We start from the raw sequence: 20,155 nt of genomic DNA on the forward strand, positions 1-20,155 counted from the left end.
CGCTTGAAATAAATTCATTCATCTCTTTTATGATTATTCTCGCCCATGCATTGCGAGCTTGTCGACTGGAACTTTAAACTTTGAAAAAACCACCGAAGTCATGATTTTACATTTGATTAAATCTTTGTCAGGACAGGATCTTCCAAATCTCGTCCACATCATCGATATCACGTTCGTTAAGTTCAAGATATTATAAGCACTTATTGTTCCAAGCGTACGTGATTGATTTCCATCACACAATCCCATAAAGTCATATTCTAATCAAAATAGAGACAGGCGTGTTAGGTCAAAAGCAGATCGAAACTATACGAGACTCCTCGTATAAAAGAAGAAAAGGGACTAAAACTATTCAAAGATAGGGTTCTGGTAACCACCGGGCCGTCAGAAGTTTGTTTATCGACAAAACAGTATTCGTCAATTTTGCGCTTTTTTCTTTGAAGAATCAACTTTTAGATCCAAAGCCGATTTCAATGATTCGCTTAAAGCTTTAAATGTTGTATTGTCTTTAGGGTAATTAGGATCAATATGTTAAACGTTTGTTGTTTTAAAGATCGTTGGAACACAAGTCTCCAATGATGATTTGACACTTGGATGCTAACATCAAAAGCCGAAACCACCAAGAAATATCACATTAGCCTCCTTAATGATTAAAGTATATAAGGTCCAAATCAATTACCTAAATCTTCTTGGAAATCGAAATAATCTGGAAATGTCTGTTTCATATTGACCCCCATATTGACCCGGTGAAATCTTTTAGTGAGTTTGCATAAAATGATGGCAAACAAGCTTGGATCGGAAATTCGTTTGGTTTATTCTTGGTGGAAATTTGAAATTCTATTGCTACAACTCTAGCTGGGGTTTGTCCAGATCGTTGATTTCTTTTTATCCCGACCAACCTGAGTATGAAGGATCTGATCTAATAAGAAGAGCTCTACCCCTTTTAAATCCATTTTTTGTTTACACTCCAGTAGAGTAGCGTAGTGAAAGAACATTTGCTTTGGAGAGCAGATTTAAACGACACACTAATTACAGTTCGGGAAATTGCATAGATCCGCAACGTTGCAAAATTCCGCAACGTTGCGTTTTTTTGCAACGATTCCCTCAGCATGCGCTGTGATTTTTCGCAACGTTTCCAATGGAAGTGTGCGATTATGAACACCAACTATGACGACCAATTTTCGCAAACAGAAGCAAAATTAGGCAAAATCTGGCATATTTGAACAAAGTAGCATTTCTTCCAAGAATGATTGTGAATAATTGCTAGGTAGGAAATTAAAATGCTAGGGTGAAAAGTTTCCTTTTGGGTTGTTCTTCAAAATGCACATTATTTTGGGACCCCGGTCCAGGCCCTGCGATGCCGGTTTTGGTCCATAGGCTAGGGCTGCGAAATTATGCAGCGATAAAGCTGCAGAAATGAATATGACAACGCAAAAAATGCGAAATTTTGCAACGTTGCGGATCTATGCAATTTCTCGAACTGATTATGTTTTTATGCCACGAATAGGTAACTGCTTCATCGTAAAAATCTGCTCTCCTACGCAGATCGTTCTTCACCTTACTGCACGCTACTGCACTCAATGAATCTTGCCACTTTCATCATCGAGTGCAAACAGTTGATTAGTGTCGATTTCTGTTTCTAAGCAGGAATGTTAAACAATCAAACTTTATCCCTTAATCTATTGGCATACCTTATTATCGAACTTGGATACGTGTCCATGTGTAGTGGTGATAACGTTAAACTCTTAATGAAGCTAGCCAGTTCATCCTTGAACAGGTACCTTATCGTGGAAAAATTGTCGGAGTTTTATTTAGTCGGGATTTTTTTTCGTCGGGGAAAAATTTTGTCACCTAGAGGCATTTTTGTCACTTTCCCCTGACCAAAATTTCAAAGTCGTCACTTTTCCCCGACCAAAATTTCTAATTCGTCACTTTTCCCCGACATTTTTTTCCCAGATAAGGTAATATATATATGACTCAAAGATTGTTAAAGACAATTATTCAGTGTTTTTGGATATGTAGTAGATCCCACTTCGTCTTTGACAGTACATTCATTTATGCCTCGTAATATTTGTCTGTGGGCTGTTCCGCTGAATTTCGAAATTGATCCCTTTTTATTCTAAAATATTAAGAACACTTTAAGGTTTTGCTAAAAACATTTCTTAACAAATTGCATAAATATCTTGGGGGGAGGGGCACTCAAGGTAAATGACCTACCATACGTGCGGCCCTTTAGGGTATATTTTCCAATCCTTCCAAAGTGCACTGTAAGGGTCGAATCAGCAAAGGTGAGAAAAATTGCATTCTATAAGGGTGTATGTAAAATCTCGAAAATCTGACCATATTTTGCCTGAAAATGGTCAAAAATGTTCAAGAAAACTTTTTTTCGCTCAAATTTGCTCAAGTTTTGCAAAATTTTCTCTGCACTTTAAGGGTCCAATTAGGGCCTAATTTTTATAAAAAAGTGTATTCACTACTATGACGACTTTCTTTAACAACAAAGTTTTTGCCGATTGTTGGACAGGGGGGACGCGCTATCAAGAAGAGAAGGAGAAATTCAAAAAGGGATACAGTTTACACGTAAAGTCAACACATCGTTTGTGTTTTGATAAGATATCGAGTTATTTTTAGGGGGAGCTCTGTTATTGATCAGAGTTACCACTCTTATGATCACTTATAAGAACGTTAGATTCAAATGTAAAATATGTTATCTTTGGCATGGGACTATGAAAAAATTGTTAAACTTTTGGATATAAAAATGTTCAGAAATTGAAACACCCTTAAGTAATTCCAAGAGTGATTTCCCATTTCAAGTCCTTAACATATTCTTTGATTTTATGTTTCTTTTGAAACGACCCGATGTTCTTATTTTCTCTTGTTCTTATATATATTATGAACAAAGGAATCCACCAGCTATTGTCCGCGACGTCATGTTTTATTTGACCAATCGTATGGATCCAATGGAGTTGTGAAAGAAAATAACTTGACCGATCTTAATATTTTTCTTTGACAGATCTTTATTCTTTGTTCTTAACGCCGGCTTTCAAATGTTATTCAAAAAACAACGGAGTATATATCACAAAAAATTTTTATAATGTTTTTAAAGTTTCATCAATGTTGAAGGTTTTGACACAGTTGATTTTTTGTGTTACTGTGTGTGTAAAGTGTGTGACAGAGAGAAAAAAGAGTTCGAATTTTATGTGCGTGTTGAATCACAAATTTTTTTTTTCAGATCATAACATAATTTCACTGAGCTGTTGAAAGGTTTTATAACCGGATTGATTATTTCATCATAGATATTACATAAAAAAAGAAAATATTGAAAATTGTTGACAAATTATGGTATTATAGAAAACTTCTTGTGACCAAAAGACTTTTTAACGATGAAATCGACAATGTTATTTATTTTGACGCTGGTCCCATTATTATTTTCGAACGTTGACTCTAATTTGGTATATCTTTCACCGAATGTGACATGTCAAATCAAAACAAGTTTATATTACAAGTTGTTGGATTGTTCGGATCGGAATTTGACAAAGATACCAAACTTCAGACGCGTTCCATCTCTCGGACAACATGATATTAATGAAATCACTGAAATCAATTTGAATTCAAATAAAATCAGAACGCTTGATTTACGACGGTTAAACATATTCGGCAAATTAAATAAAGTTACGTTAGCTCGAAACAAAGTGAAGAGGATCAACCTTATAGAATCGAAACGTATCGCACAAATCGAGTTTCTAAATCTTGACTATAATGAACTCACTGAAATACCCGACTCCATTCGATTGTTTACGAATTTAAAAGAACTAAACATTCGATACAATCGATTCAAAACGGTACGAAATGACACTTTTCGAGGATTAAGCTTACTTCACACTTTGAACATTTTCGATGAAAGAACGGAAGGATCAACTAATCATATCATCACACCCGAGATAGGGGCGTTCCGCTATATGCCTAGTCTGCGCTCACTTGACTTCTTATCCCGTGAACTCAAAATGGACCGATTCCCGGACTTAACGGGCACAAACAACCTTCGTAAACTATACATCGCTAATATCGCCAACCTTAACATCCCTAAGACTTTCTGTAGACAACAAAAATATCTTCATACGATTGCTATATGGTATTGCGGTGGCTCAGATGTGCCAAAACTCAACGAATGCAAAAGTTTAGAACGACTTGATCTCAGCGAAAACCGATTTAATAAAATCGGGGAGAATCGAATTAGTGGATTACAAAAATTGGACACTTTCAGCATAAAGCAAGCAAGCTTTCACTGTCCGATCCACCCTGATGCTTTTAACGATCTACCGAAACTTAAGAAATTGGATCTCTCGCACTACGCCTTGACCAATTTTCTTAACTTAAAAAGAGCCCTTAGTCTTAAAGAACTAAGTCTCGAAAACACACGATTACGTCAAATCCCAGCAACACTTTGTTTAAATGCACCAGCTTTGGAAATCCTACATCTTCAAAATAACCGATTTACAACATTGCCAAGTTTATCGAAATGCACGCATTTGTCTCGGTTGAACTTAAATAGAAATCGTATCTCAGAACTGACGACACAATTCCGAAATCTCAAAGATCTCTGGTTTGTGAGTCTAAAAGACAACTGGATTCGATACATCCCTGAATCAATTTTCAGCTCAAATCCAAAACTCGAATTCTTACACTTAAACCATAACTACATCCAAGAAATTCACCAAAATGCATTCGCCAACGCTACAAACCTTCAATACCTTGACGTGTCAAACAATCTTTTAAAAAGCCTTCCCTCAAAAGGTTTACAACGTTTAAAAGAAGTCCTTGCATTTGGTAATAAAGATATGATCCAATTTCCAACGCAACAAGAGTTACCACACGCCCGTAAATTGAAATTAGATTACCACTACCATTGCTGTTTCTTCTTGCGACGCGTCCAACAAATCCATCATCGTTTCGAAATAACTGAAATGCAAGGTAAAAGTAAAGCTGACTACGAATTCCAGGATGAAGACGATGAAGACTATGAACGAGACGCGGCTTTGGTTAAAAAATATACCAACCAAAGTGCAACACCTTTAAGTAGCTCTCATGATGGTGTCGACCCCCTCCTCGTTAAATTTCTCCAAGAGCTGAACAACCATACTACCATTTATATCAAGAATCCAGAGCCAGATCAAGAAGAGAAACGAACAATATTGACCGACTTTTTTGATGGAGATGCTTACTGTACTCCAACACCGAATGATTTTTATCCTTGTGAGGATCTGATGGGACGTGAATGGCTCCGCATCTGTGTCTGGGTCGTCTTCTTGTTGGCTATCTTCGGAAACATCACAGTCCTTTTTGTTAATTTTTCGAACTACAGTAAACTTGATATCCCACGTTTTCTGGTCCTGAATTTAGCCATTGCCGATTTATTACTTGGAGTTTATTTGGGATTTCTGGCGTTTGTTGATATCAAGACAATTGGAGATTTCCGCTCGCACGCACTCGATTGGCAGTTCAGTGGGAGCTGTAAGCTGGCTGGCTTCATTGCCGTGTTTTCGAGTGAGTTGTCTGTGTTCACACTGACTGCTATTACAATGGAACGTTTCCTAACCATCAAAAACTGTATGTATATTGAAAAACGTTTGACAAAGAATCAAGTATTTCTCATCATGGGTTTTGGTTGGTTATTTTGCTCACTCGTGGCCACACTACCTTTAATAAACATTGGTGATATCAAATTCAATGACTATACAAAATATAGCGTGTGCCTACCCTTTGAAACTGAAACATTAGCCTCTAGAATCTACCTTAGTTGTATTCTAGGGCTCAATTTGTTGGCGTTTACAATCATCCTTTATTGTTACGTAAAGATTTATTTATTCATCCGTAACTCGCATGCGTGGAATTCAGGTGATTCCCTGGTCGCACGTCGTGTCGGCATCTTAGTATTCACCGATTTCTTATGTTGGTTCCCGATCGCATTAATCGCATTGTCAGCAGTTTTTGGAAACCCGTTCATCAAAGACTTGTGGGTCTCAAAAGTCATCACGATATTTGTTTTCCCATTAAACGCATGCGCTAACCCGTTCTTATACGCTATCACCAAAAAACGTTTCCGTAAAGACATTATAACGGCAACGCGACGTTTAAAAGACAAAATGATGAATAAACAAGAAATACGTAAATCCTTATTAAAACTCCCAATCAAGGGTAGTTTAACTTATTCAACGTCGGTACGACGAGAATCTTCGTGCTCGTTTTTATTTAGTCGTCGGCATTCGGCTAAACAAGACAGTGAGTCGTCGAAACAGTTTACTAGACAGACGACTCCATGTTTACCACCCTCATCTTTCCAACAATCTTTTGAGGAACCAGATGATGAAGACTATCAAGAGAGACTTACTACCGTATAATCTTTTCCTACGTATAAACTTTTTTTGTCATACTATATTCATGATGAAAACCTTTTAAAGTTGCTAAGTTTTTTTTGCATTTTCCTACGTTTTTTTAGAATGCCATGGAGAGTTAATAGATTATCACTATCTTGTTATCAAAATGACTTTAAAAATGGATATAAAACCCAGATCTGACTTTTTGAAAATGTTAAACATTTTAAAGACTGCAGAGCTTGTTTTGTGTATAATAGAGGATATTTTTATTTGTATATATTGCTAAACTATATTATATAAAAGTATTTTATGTACTTAGAGATATATTTTATTCAAAGATTTCTAGCTGTCCTAGTAAAAACATTGATTGATTTTGTTTGAAAGCCTAAATGCTATAACAAACGATATTTTGCCGTAAATCTAGGTGCTTCTGCGGATATTTCTCCTTTGAAAAGTATTTAGTGGAATTATTCAAGCTATGAGAGCCTAAAACCGTTGGATTTTGTATCCAAATATTTTTTTTCAAAATGGTTGAATTTTTCTCGAGAGAAAATGTTATCAATAATATTATTTTTATAGTAAAAGATGTTTCATCAAGAGAATTTTATCAAAATATTCTTAAAAACGCTGATAAAATTGGAACATTTGTTTGAAATAAAAATAAAAATCGGACATCTTTAGAAAATTTAATTGCTATTGTTTGCTGCTACTCCACTATGTAATTCCTTCATGGCCCTGCGTCTCTAATTTTGGAATTTTTGGATCTGTTGGATGATATTCTCTCCCCATTGTTTATCCTTCTGAATCAAAATCTACAATCAAAATCAAATTCTAGTAATGGTATTTTAATGACAAAGCTATTGAATCTTAGAAATCTAAAATTCAATCTAAAGTCGTTTTGGCTAAGATTCAACTTCCCATCCTAAGATTCCACTGATTTTTCTACTGTTGTTTTCAGGGAAGCCGGTTGAGTATTGTAACGACCTTCCTTTAGATGTACTGAGAAATAGCTTATGTTGAGTAACCTGGCCAACTTTTCGAAGCTCAATTCTCAACTAGCCGGAATCTATTTCTTTTTCCGTTAAAAAGGCTCAGTGGATTCTTAAGCCGAAAAGACAGTGATTTTTTTTTAAATCAGGATATTGCGCCTGCGGAGGTGTTAATCCTTACCCAGCCAAACATTATCAAGATCGATCAATTTAGAATCAAGGGCCTCAGTGAATCGGAAGTCCACCTGTAGATCATATGTAACCAAAAAGGTTGAAAATAATAAACATTACGTCACGTAGTTCTATAATATTTGTTCCCAGGACTTTTTATTTCAAGTCAAATATCACCCCCTTTCGTTGATAAGTGAAGTGACATAAAAAGAATTTTCGAAATAATGTTTTTTTGTCGTCAATTCATTTAAAATACAAGATTTTTTTATTAGAACATAATTGGAGCATTAGCTGTTCTTATTCCGTTACTACCTTATCGGGGAAAACTTTACTCTGTACCAGAGTGTATCTCACGATTATCGTAGCGTAGTTCAATGAATTTTGAAATTAGCCGTAGATATGGGTTTGTGTACAGACAAGGAAAACTTCGTCACTTGCTGGTAGTTGGTGAACGCATTAAGGCCGGGGAAAATTTTCGTCGGGGAAAATATTCGTCACTTGTCCAAAATTTCGTCACTTTTCCCCGACGAAGTTTTCCCCGATAATTCATTATACCTTCTTAAAGTTGTTTTGTTATTCATTTTAATAATTTCGTAGAAACGTTTTTAAGTTTTAGCCTGATATTTGTTCTAGAGGAGTTCTCAGGTTTTGTCATAAAATGGTCCTTCTTAAAATTTTTCTTATAAAAAACCGAATCAATTTTTTGTTTCGTTTGATTAGGTTTCACAGATCGTAAAAAGAGGTCAGTTAAAATTTCAATCATGTGTCAACCAACGCAAGAAAACATATCATTTTTTTGTCCCAGGATGTTTTACTTATTTAAGCCCACGTCCAAACTACATCTTGTTTACGTCCATGTAACGAGCTAGTGGGATATTTTGTGATTTAACAGTGTTTTCTTTCTTGACAATATTGACCTCATCTGAAAATTTTATTATTTCAAGGATTTCTTTTTTTTATTGCCGACCCAAAAAAATATCAGCGTTTTGATTGGTCGAGAGCATCGAGATATTTGCGATATTTCATATTTCTCTAGTATGGAAATATGACCGCGTTGACTTTTGGGGGACTGGGTAAGCGGCGGGGAGAAAATCAAAACAAAACAGCCGAAAAGAACTGGCTTTCGGAGAAACTGACTTGGGAGTCAAAGGGAAAACGCAACAAAAATATTTTCAGATTGACTTTTACTTTGGAGTCTTCCATATAAAAGTACTAAAATCAATCTGATGAGCTAAGAATTATAAAAACTACTGAGACACCAAATATTTTCAGCTTTTGGTTATAAAAATCGTTCGTTGTGTGATAAAACCAAACAGTTTTTTATCCATGCATACAAAAAAACTTGAGATTCTTGAATGTTTGCCAATAAAATTTCTCATAACATATAGCAAGGGAAGTGAAATGTCTTGTATTAAACCAAATGACGAGTGATTTTTATAAAAGTTCTCTCCTAATTCTCGTTCTCGACGAGGTACGTCCTTGAATTTTCAACTCAACAATCATTACATCTTCCTTCTAAAATTCAAAACATTTAAAGCTTGACGATAATCAAGAAAGTATCCAAATTGTATTGCTCTTGAAAAAATGTTGTTCTTTAACCATCATTACAAGCATACATTTCCATCATGGGACTCCTTTCCTCTGCTATTCTTTTCCATGCATCGAAACAAAAACATAGAAAAAGACTGAATGTTATCAATCTGATTAATCCAATGATGAAGGGTTTCTTGTCTATCGAAACAATACTGTACACCATCTGCATTTTGAATTATCAATCTAGAAACTTTCAAATACATCTCTGAAAAATCTGCAACTCTTCAAAACAAAACTTCTGGATCGAAAATGATCGAAAAATGCTTTTCTGTTTTGTTTTTGTGTGAATATTTTCTGCGGGAACATATCGAATTTTTTTGTTCGAATCTAACGTTCGAATTAGATTTTCGAATAAAAACATTCGAAACTACACAGAAGAAAGAAGCAAGGCGGAAGTAAGTTTTAAAACAAAAACAAAAAGAGATTTATATCAGGACAATTTTTTTGAGTCGACAATAAATTAGTTATCACATGACTTCTCGTGCAATACTCGATATTTTACTCGTTCCGAGATTTTACCGATATTTTTCCTCGCCTAAAGGCTCGGAAAAATATTACGGAAAAATCTCGGCACTCGTAAAATATTTCTCGTATTGCACTCGAAGTCATGCGATAACTAGTACATATTCGATTTTTCTTTAAAATACTGACGTCGATTTCATTTCATTTCTCCATTACTTTCTGAAGGCATTTTTCTATTGGCTTTAGAAATCAGCGATGGGTAAGATTGCAATAATGGTCAAATGCTTTTAGACCTAGGTACTGGTTATGTGCAGCCGGTAAGGGTTATCCCATCCAAACAGAAGAAAACAAAATGAAACATTATCCCCTTCTGGGCCTGTCCTCGGACCAACAAATTTCAAGAAAACGTAAAAAATGCCTAATTTGTACTAAAATCTTGCGTTTACACTTTCAACTTTACAAATTTCAAATCTTATTTAAAAGTATTTCACAATACACTGTTTTACGACACATGATTCATCATGTCCTTCTCAGACTGGCTTTTTCTCGCTCGTAAATCATTTAAGGTTGCGTCAATCTTTACCATAGTAAATCCATATAATACCTCTTACCTATTTCCTCTCTCTTGAAATTAACTGTTACTAAGACGATTTTTTGCGATTTTGAAATCAAATTTCAAAGGCATTTCTTTCTGTTTTAGCTTTCACACCTTTATCGATATCACAACAGGTTATAAAAAAATTAGATTTTGTAAATTCTAATATGGTTTAAAAGATGTAGAACACAAATGTTTTATACGTAATCCATGTCTTACCCCACGGGAATGTAATGATAAGTGTAGTATCAATGCTAACCGTTTTACGTAATCCAAAATCAGAGATTTCCAAAGAACTTAACTATGGGATCTACCTGGAAGTCCTAATTTGCTAATTTGTTCGTTTGTTACTGGACCATTTTTTCGGCTCAAAAGATGAATCTTTTGCTGTAAGCATATGTCAATGTTCCTGATCCAAATTACCCTTAAAATTAAATTTGAAACTTGAGACTCGGCTGTTCTTATTTTTTTTCAGCACTTTATAAGACTCGAATTGTTCTTATTCTGTTCTTTTTTTCAAAGTAAATTTTAGGTTTAAAAAAAGTTTATTCATATTTTGAGATTTAAGCCCTTAATTTGCTAAAAATTCCAGGTGGAGTTCTTAAATTCTTCTTGTTTTCAGCATTTTTAAGCCTCATTGCTCTTATAAATTTGTTCTTATAAAAGAAAAAGAGTGTATTATTTTGCTTACGGCACTTTTTATAGATTATTATATTTAGAAATAAATTTTACCTATGAAGTGGAAGAGCGGCCAATAGATTATTTTTAGTAGAAATCTTATATCGCTTACTCTTTTTAGTCCAAAGAGTGTCTTATTGTATTTTTAGACTCCGAGATCTCCTTTCTTGTGGTGAACCAAGTGAGTGGTGTTGAGAGGCCAGTGTGTGGTAAAATATCCATTTTTGAAATACTTTCTTAAAAATCACAACAATGACATGTCTTTGCCATGTTCTGACATATCATTGAGTTTTTGAAAGCTGAGGTTTCGAAATTTCCGCCATTCGAAATTTTGCGGTGTCGAGATTTAACAAAGAATCCTAATATTTTTGGACTTTTTATTAAGTTTTATTTTGTTAGGAAGGAAGAACGATCCTGTCGATAAGGAATAACTAGGTGTTATTCTGATATGGTTGTCTATTCTTGCATAGGAAAAACATTGCGCTTACCTTACACCGTTAACAACCAAATAACGTGAAATGTTATGTTGCTAAGCTCCCGCCACCACGGCTGTTAAAAGCTACGGCAAAATCGCGATTGCCGAGAACAAAATCGGAGCCCGGAAACCCAGGCTCCAAGCATTCGAAAAAGTCTCAACGTGGAATAGACATTAATTGCGTAGAAAAAACGCGGGTGACGTCAAGTATATGTTATGACCCTGTATGCTCGCAACACAACACAGAGCCAAAGCGTATCGGTGACATTACTCGAACAGTTCGGAGAGGACGACTGCTCTCATGTGCTCTATCTGAGCCGCCTCACCATGTCAGTTACAATATTTAGCCAGTAGCGTAGACAAGAGCGGCGAAAAGTTTGTGTAGGAGAGCAGATTTCTATGACAAAAAAATTATATATTCATGATATAAAAGGATAATTACTGTGTCATTAAAATCTGCTCTACTACACAAATTTTGCGCCCCTTCTGCCTACGCTACTGTTTAGCATGCTTACCATAACACACTACTGTGTGTCAGAGTTTGGGACCGAGATCCCCTCATATCATTTGGGTTGGACCCGAGTGAAGGTGCAATCACTTACCAAGTGAATCGCAGCACTGAGTAGGAATGCAGAATCGAATTTGGCCTCCAGTACGGGAGTTGAGAACGATATCTTTTTTGTTAGAGTTCATTCATTAGTATTAGCCTAGATGTAACACGCCCAAGGGTTACTTAGTTTTAAAATTGTTATGAAATTGTAAGATTTCTTTTCAGGCCCGGCAGAACAACTCTGTTAAAGTGGGGAGGCTGAAGGCTCGAAATGAAATAAAATTTGCTAGGAATTTGAGTTTGAGAAAAAAATCTCATTTGCTCAAAAGTAGGGTGGCTTAAGTCTCTCCAGTCTCCCCGCTTCCACCGGGCCTGGTTTCGACCTTGAAATTAATCGGTGAGCTACGTTGAAAGTTGATACTGGGACATTCGTTATTATAAAGTTTTCCTCATATACGTAAATGTAGCTTACACAAACTACATGTCATATATAATTGATACTCAACCTTTAAGAGCTACATAAGCTGATGAGAGCTACTGAGTTGATAAGACGTGAGTTTTGAGAACAAACACTGAGTTATTCTGATCAACTCAAAATCCTTTTCATAATATTTTCCCAACAAACATTGAAAGAAAAAAGGGAGTAAAGATGGCAAAAGTAGAGTTACAGTCTTCTAAACCATCTGGAATTATTGGGAAAAAATGTTCACGCATTTTTGTCTTGACAAACCGTTTTTTTTTTTTGTGATGGGTTCACGGTTAAGTTAACCTCTAATAACTGATGCTCGCGATTTCTTACGCGCACGCTAAGGCTCTGAAGGCGCTTAAAATTGAACAATAATAGGGAAATAGTCAATTATGTAACAAGAATCTTGTTTCGCGCCGAGATGTCAAAAATTGAAATAAAATAAAATTTGAAAAATTTGAAAATATATTTTTTCTAACATGGGGCCCTATTTCAATATTAGCCCGCTTCTTTTTTGTCATTTTTTTAGTAATGCACGCACCACGGTCCTTATTCCCCAGGCCATTTCTTTTCACACACCTCTTTAGAGCTTCAGCATGGTAGGCAGAAGAAATCAATACTGCTCTGATTTCAGGTTAGGTTAGGTAAAATTGACAAACGGGCTATTTGTCAAATCCCAACAACTAAGCTTTTATAAGAGGCTTATGATGATGATAAATTTTCACTTCAAGAGGGACTTAGGAAGAAAAGGAGAAATTTTCAACCTGTCATCAGCTTCACTTGAAAATTCAACGAGTGACTGTTCTCTTTCTTGAAACATTATTTTATCGATTGGAGAGACTCTTAAAAATAACCCGCTTGTTATTTTTGACTGTGAATACAAATTTTGGTTTGGCATTTATCCAGCTATCCAGCAAACTGTAGAGTTTAAAGCCAAAAATAAATTGTTTCTTGTTAAGATACTGACCAATAACAAATAGCGGAAGGCTAGGGTCGATTTCCCTATTTATTTTAAAGCCACGAAGGGTTTAGAAAAATAAACTCTTCGATGAGAAGAAGCACTTTTTATCCGTTGTATTTCTTATCCAAAATGCGTGACCCGTTGGTTTTCACACAAACGCCAGATTGCCTAAGTAAAACCTATTGTTAGATTTATAGAATATCCCGCTTAAAAACAAAGAAAGGGATAGATTCAAACCGTCATTCTAAATACGGCGCAAATCTTAAGGCTCCTCTTTTTCTTGCGTGAAAATTCCTCTCTAGCCCTTGGGTTTTAAACTCAATGGAATCTACTATGTAGGATTTGAAAGAATTCCTAAGTAAGTTGCGCTTGGTTGGAAGTAACATTTACTGCCAGAATTCGAAAAATGTAAAACGTGAAAACAAAGAAAGTGCTAGATTCAATCCTTCATCCGAAAAGCGGTACAAGTTTTATAACTTTACTTTTTCTTGCATGGGAAAGGCTCAAGAGTCGCCTCTAATAACCTCCGATGAAACTCAATGATACTGACACCCACTTGCTATTCTCCATCCCTTGGAAATTCACCGATATTTCAATGGAACTTTCTCTAGTATTTCTCAAATTAATAGAAAAGGTAAATTCAATTTTCAGGTTAAAAGTATAGTGCTTAATAGTACGGAATCATTTTTTTATGAAGGCCCACAAGACATAAACTATTGGATAATACGGCTCTCAGTTTATGATGGTCTCGGATCTGTCAGAATTGATAAAAATGGTCTTGCAACCTTGTTCAGAGATGAAGGTACGTTATTGCAGGTGGTCTAGGAGAGCAATAGCATTTGGTTAATATGGCGTTTTTTTTCGTACAAACAAATGCTACATGATTTGGTATGTAATTTAATGTTTTTAATGTTCGACCTTGTAATATTTTTTTGGTCAAGGAGCACTTGAGGACGATTTGTCATTCAAAATAAATATGACATGCGCAGACGTACTTTATTTTTTTTATTTTTTATTTTTTTTTATATATATAAGTCTTTGCGATAATAACTTTGCCTAAAAAGTATACACGATGAAAATATTAATGATAGCGATTTAAAATAAAAAAGTCCTAAGAGCTAAAAACATTCGCAGGAGATAAAAGAAGACATCACTGTCTTTTCACCCATCCCCTTTGACAATGATGACAAAATATCTTTTGAAACGATGAATAATGAACAGTTTACGCGTTGAAATGGGCGTTTCCAAAATCTAATTTTACCAAGCGAGCATTACATGTTGAGTTGAAGACACTTGATTTGAAATAGGGCGGTCACCCCGCCCAATCTTTACTAGTGAAAACGTTTTTCAACGTTCATTTGACGTTTTATGGATGTTATGAACGCTGGATGGGCGTTGAAAAAACGTTATTGACGAGCTTGGGGTATTACACCTCCTTCTCACTGACCCGTTCCCACTGGAGAAATTGTCCAAAATATCGTCCCCGGTGGAAAATTATACTCCATCCCCACTGAAAATAATCCAATAAACCAATCCTCTACGCGAAATATTATGCTATTTTTACCATCCCACACCGAGTTTTCTAACTTGAAAACAAAAGAATTGAAATCCCCGGCCATAAAAAATATGGGAATATCAATCCCAACCGAGTTTCAGTCCGTTATTTTTATCCCCGCTGGCTGAAAAAGAATCCTACCGGGTCTGTGAGAAGAGGGTGTGGTATTTTGTATTAGATTATAGATTTTTTCCAAATAGAGTTAAAATTTGTGACAAACGGATTCAATATTGTGTTTGTTGTTTTTATCCAAAGCAAGGATATGATAAATGGATATATCTTATCCCTGTCCAAAGGGAAAATTATAAATGAAGTTTGTAGACGAAAATCTGGATATTGGGCCTCTTCCAGGAAAATAAATAATACTGGGATTAGAGGATATAACTATCAACATTCTTTGGAAATCCACCCCTCCCCGAACATTGTGACTTCAGACAACAGGTCTAACCCCCCGGACAAGCATAAGTTGATCCCCGGATATTCAAAATCACACTAAATATTTTTTGTCCATTGTTCGAAATTTTATTTTTATTGACAACAACAACAAGTTAAGAAGGTGACAATTTTAACAAATGATTTGTGGAGTCACAATAAATCAATTATTTTATTAAGTTACATATATGAATAAAAGTTACATCCATTTTTTATGTAACACGTCTTTAGCTCATCCAAAAACGCATGTGTAAAGTTGAGGTCGTATTCTCAGTACATCTTTAAAATGCTTTTTTGAATCTGGAAAATGACAGCGCATATAAACCTTTGTTTTATATTTTGTAAAATTTATAACTGTTTTGACATCTCCTAGGGTTCAAAAAATTGTTAATTTGAGCTACCTTAAGTGGATAAATTTTGGCGGGGAATAAATTTGGCGAATTTGGTAAATTTTGCCAAAATTCGCCAAATTAAATCCTCGCCAAAATTTCCAAATTTGGCCATTCGCCAAATTAAATCCCCGCCAAATTTAACAAAAAGAGAATTATGTGAAAGATCACAACTTCTTAGTATACTTCTTAGTTCTTAGTAATTTTCACCCATTTCAGTGTCACAAAATTTCCAATTCGCCAAATTAAATCCCCGCCAAAAATCGTATTTTGGCCAATCGCCAAATTAAATCCACGCCAAAATTTATCCACTTAAGGTACCTTATATCTCTTTAGTCATCTTTTGCTGAATGTACCATAATGTCTCGCTTATCAATGTCATCATGTCTCAGTGATTTAATCAAAGAATCTAATAAGTTAAAGATTTTTATGCCATATCGAATACAAATCTTACAGGGATATTGATATTGTAAAATTTTCCGAATTTTGCATTCAATTTACATGTGCAAAGTATTTCTACCGCTTTGGGTAACAAAAAAGTGGAGGCCCGTTCTATATCTTTTTCTAAGATCTTTGCAATATCGATTACAAGGCTACTTTAATGGGATAAACTTTCGCGGGGACTTAATTTCGCGGGTGGCACTATTGGGTGCAATATTTTCACGATTTTGTGACTTTTACTATCAAATCATGCATGTTGGTTGTTGAAATACACATTATTTTCGCTTCTTTGATGTAAGTAACCATTCAAATAGTATTTATTTGACTTATTTTGAGTTTTGTTTAGAAATATTTCACGGATGAGGCCCTTCCAAATTTCCATTGGGACTTAATTTCGCGGATTTTCGCGGATGACACCCAAATCCCCGTTTTTCTCGTCTCATGAAGCTGCACCTTAACATAAATGTTGTTTAGGGTTTTTTCGAAGCATTTCGATATAGAAAATAAGATGGGACATGGTCAGAAATGGTCCCACTTGTTGAAAAATCGAAAAATTTCGAATAAACTATTAGGAGAAAGCTTTTTACTTCAAATTTTCAACAAAGGTGTAAATCAATAAGAAAAGGAAGCGATCACGAAAAAAAATTTAATTCTTTGCTGACGTAAGCATATTTCAGCCAAAACAGTTTTTTTGTAAAATTTGCTGACGTCAGCAAAGAATCTCGAAACTCGATTTCTTTTTATTGAGTCAATAGCTTTCTCCTAATAGAAGTTATTCAAATTCTTATTTCTGTGACGTCATCAAAATGGGGGGATGAGGTTATTTCTACCCCCTCCCCCGCTTATTCCAACCCCCGGCCATTAGATACCGAGACTACACGAAAAATTAAATGATGCGCGAATTAGTATAATCATTATTAATGTGCAGAAATCTCATATCTTTGCACTCTCTAATTAGGTTAAATATACCATAGTCCGAATAAAAACCCTGGTCTGGAAGCTTACTACTGTTTTAACTTTTTGTCAGCTTTTTACTTTGTTAATATCAAAAGATAACAAGTGATACTTTTATGGACCTACCTGGTTATGCATTTTTTTAACACATATATAATTGATATCTACGTGAGCATGAACGTTAAACAATCATTCAGAACACAAATAGTGACGATTTATTAAAATTAGTCGTTTGTTTCTTATAAAAAAAACGTTTAGAAACCAAAATTTCATGCTCTTGAAATATTCTTTCATATTCAAGACTTCGTGAGCATAAAAAGACATCTATCTCATCAAAAAATTGAGTAATTTGGCTAAGAACATTGATGTATGCTTATATTAATAGTGATTCTTATAGATAAAGATGCGTTTTTTGAGCTGAAAAGTTTTTTTACAAAAATCTGCTTGACCCATCTTTTACCTACTCTCATGCAAAAAATCAGAAAAAAACAACGATCCAATATTTCACAAAGTCCAAAAAACCCTTTTTTTAACCGTTTTTTGGCCCAAATTTGCCCCAAAACATTTTTTTTTCGAAAATTGCGCTCCGTCACATTCGAGGGTTTATAGTTATGCATCTTTGTGCAAAAAGTCTTAAAGAATGAAAGAGCCAATCTCGAGAAAAGCTAATACCTAAGTAATTGATAATGTGCTTATAAAAAAATATTGAACTTGGCCAGTTTTTCTATAAAAACACGCCAAGCAACCAAAATTTCATGTCTAAACACACATATGCTTCAAAAGTAAGCCCTCTTGAGCAAAAAAAACATCTATCTCATAAAGAAATTGAGTAATTTGACTAAGAACATTAATGTATGCTTATTAATAGTGATTCTTATAGATAAACATGCGTTTTTTTAAGCCAAATAATTTTTTTTGCAAAAATCTGCTTGAGCTATCTTTTAACTATGATGGTAAACCTACCCTACTTTCATGCAAAAAATCAAAAAAATTTAATGATCCAATTTTTCACAAAGTCCAAAAAAACCCATTTTCTAGCCGTTTTTTGGCCCGAATTTGCCCAAAATTTTTTTTTTTCGAAAATCGGGCTCCGTCACATTTTGGCCACCACCGTTTTGCACCTTTGTACCAAAAATCAAATGATTCCTATGATTCAATCTCGAGAAAAGCTGGTAACGAATGGACGGACGAACGGACAGAGGTGAATTTATAGGACCTCCACCCCACCGGGGTATGTCCAAAAATCGATTTGCTCAGTTTTTGATCACGTTACAGTAATGGGATAAGGTGGTAAGAGCCGAAATTGAACCGAAAGTTTTGGTAAAACTTTCTACAAATCTTTCTTTGCAAAATTTCTGCTACAAAAAACCTTCCACAAATCCAGTATGTATGAAATACTATTAAATTACAATTTTGGTTATACTTCAAAATAATAACTTATCAACACATAAATAAAGTTTCTTGCCAGTAACAATAAATTCCAACGATACCTCCTACAAGAGCCAAAGTTAGAGCAATAGCAGTAAAAACAAGTGCGCTGGCATCAGCCTTCACTTCATGGTACACCTCCAGACCTTCATGAGACTCTGATAATCTGCCACTATTCGTATCACCACCTTTAGGTTGTGGTTTCGGTTTTGGATCCGGGGCTGCATGTCTTTTAACGATTGTATGTTTAATAGAAAGCTGAACCTCACCAGCGATAGGTTGTGTTTTCACATTAGAATAACAACAAAATAGAATTGTGAGCAAAATAAATAAATTCCTCAAGGCAAAGAAGAACATCTTCTACCAATCATGACAGTGCATATACAGCGCACAGATATAAAACATTGAACAAGTTTATTTTTTAACATAATAAAAACCTTCATAAAAAACCTTCATCAGGAAAGCATTTTTATTTCTGAAGAGGGATCAATGTTAAATGGGTCTCAGAATGTGGTCCTTAATTCCTCTTGATTATACCAGAGAGCAATTAGTCACACAGTTTGATCCTATATCTCAGATAAAATCAAAACAATTAGTGACTTTTATTATTCAATTTTCACAATCGTCAAAAATGATTACCGAAGGCTTAATAGAGGATTAGGTTAAGACAGGGTTTCGTTCGAGTGCTCATGTATTTACATTCTGTGAACATTGTTTTTATCAAGGGCATCGCCGTCGGAAAGACGTCAACGTCATTTTTGAAGCCTCCGTTTCTCGACGCCGTCGTTTTTGGGTCCTCTGTTTTACGAGGTCGTCGTTTTTTTGTGAATTTTTAGTATCTGGTCTGCAAAACTAAAAGTGTTAAGCTAGATAACTTAGATACAATTAAATAAATAATCAGTCAAATTACTAGTTTGAGTAAATTGATTTCATACTCAAAGTTTCATGCCATCGCCAGGATGGCAATCTTTAGTGAAGATCAGTCAAATAAATGTTTAAGATAGAACACGTGTCTTTGTTCATAATAAAGGAGACTAAACCTAGTTCACTGGATTCAATAATTCATTTGTACGACAACCTCGCATTTAAGAGGACCGAAAACCCACGGCACCGAAAAACGACGGTATATTTTGAAGGTTCTGCGAAAAGTCTTAAGGTCAACTCTTATATCGATGTACCCCAATCTAATACAAACTGTTGCTTGAACGACTACTAAACATTACTTGGACTTCATGCAGCTTCATGCTTATTGCCGTTTAGGCCCGGGGGGGGGCACTCATATGATCTGGCCTACGTCATGTGCCGCGCTTAAGGGTGGGGTTTTTCAGTATCCCAAAATGCACTGTAAGGGTGTGTTTCTGTGAGATTGCACTGCAAGGGTCGAATTTTAAAACAAATTCAGGTACTTCTCGTTTGTTTGAAAAAGTTTCTATTGTCTGATAATTACAGCTGACAAGAATAATTTTCTCAGTTTTTCTTTGAAACAGAAAATTTCCCAAGCTTCTTCTTTCACGCAGATTTACAGCTGAGAAGTATAGTGCACTATAAGGGTTGGGTAAATCAAGATAAAAGCAACTGAAAGGGTACCTTTCAGCCATATTGAACTGCACTGTAAGGGTACGATTTGGAAAAGCAGATTTTGCGC

The 20,155-nt window shown here is 35.2% G+C and overlaps 1 protein-coding gene across 1 annotated transcript; it reads left to right on the forward strand.

Annotated features, from left to right (window-relative positions):
- Positions 1 to 3,227: 3,227 nt before the first annotated feature.
- Positions 3,228 to 6,761, forward strand: LOC136803755 (lutropin-choriogonadotropic hormone receptor-like). The gene has a single exon (XM_067060478.1). The coding sequence runs from the start codon at positions 3,381 to 3,383 to the stop codon at positions 6,393 to 6,395; it is 3,015 nt and encodes a 1,004-aa protein (XP_066916579.1). The 5' UTR covers positions 3,228 to 3,380; the 3' UTR covers positions 6,396 to 6,761.
- Positions 6,762 to 20,155: the final 13,394 nt, after the last annotated feature.

Source organism: Clytia hemisphaerica, unplaced genomic scaffold (assembly GCF_902728285.1).
Source record: "Clytia hemisphaerica strain Z4C2 unplaced genomic scaffold, Clytia hemisphaerica genome assembly, whole genome shotgun sequence".
NCBI lineage: Eukaryota > Metazoa > Cnidaria > Hydrozoa > Leptothecata > Clytiidae > Clytia > Clytia hemisphaerica.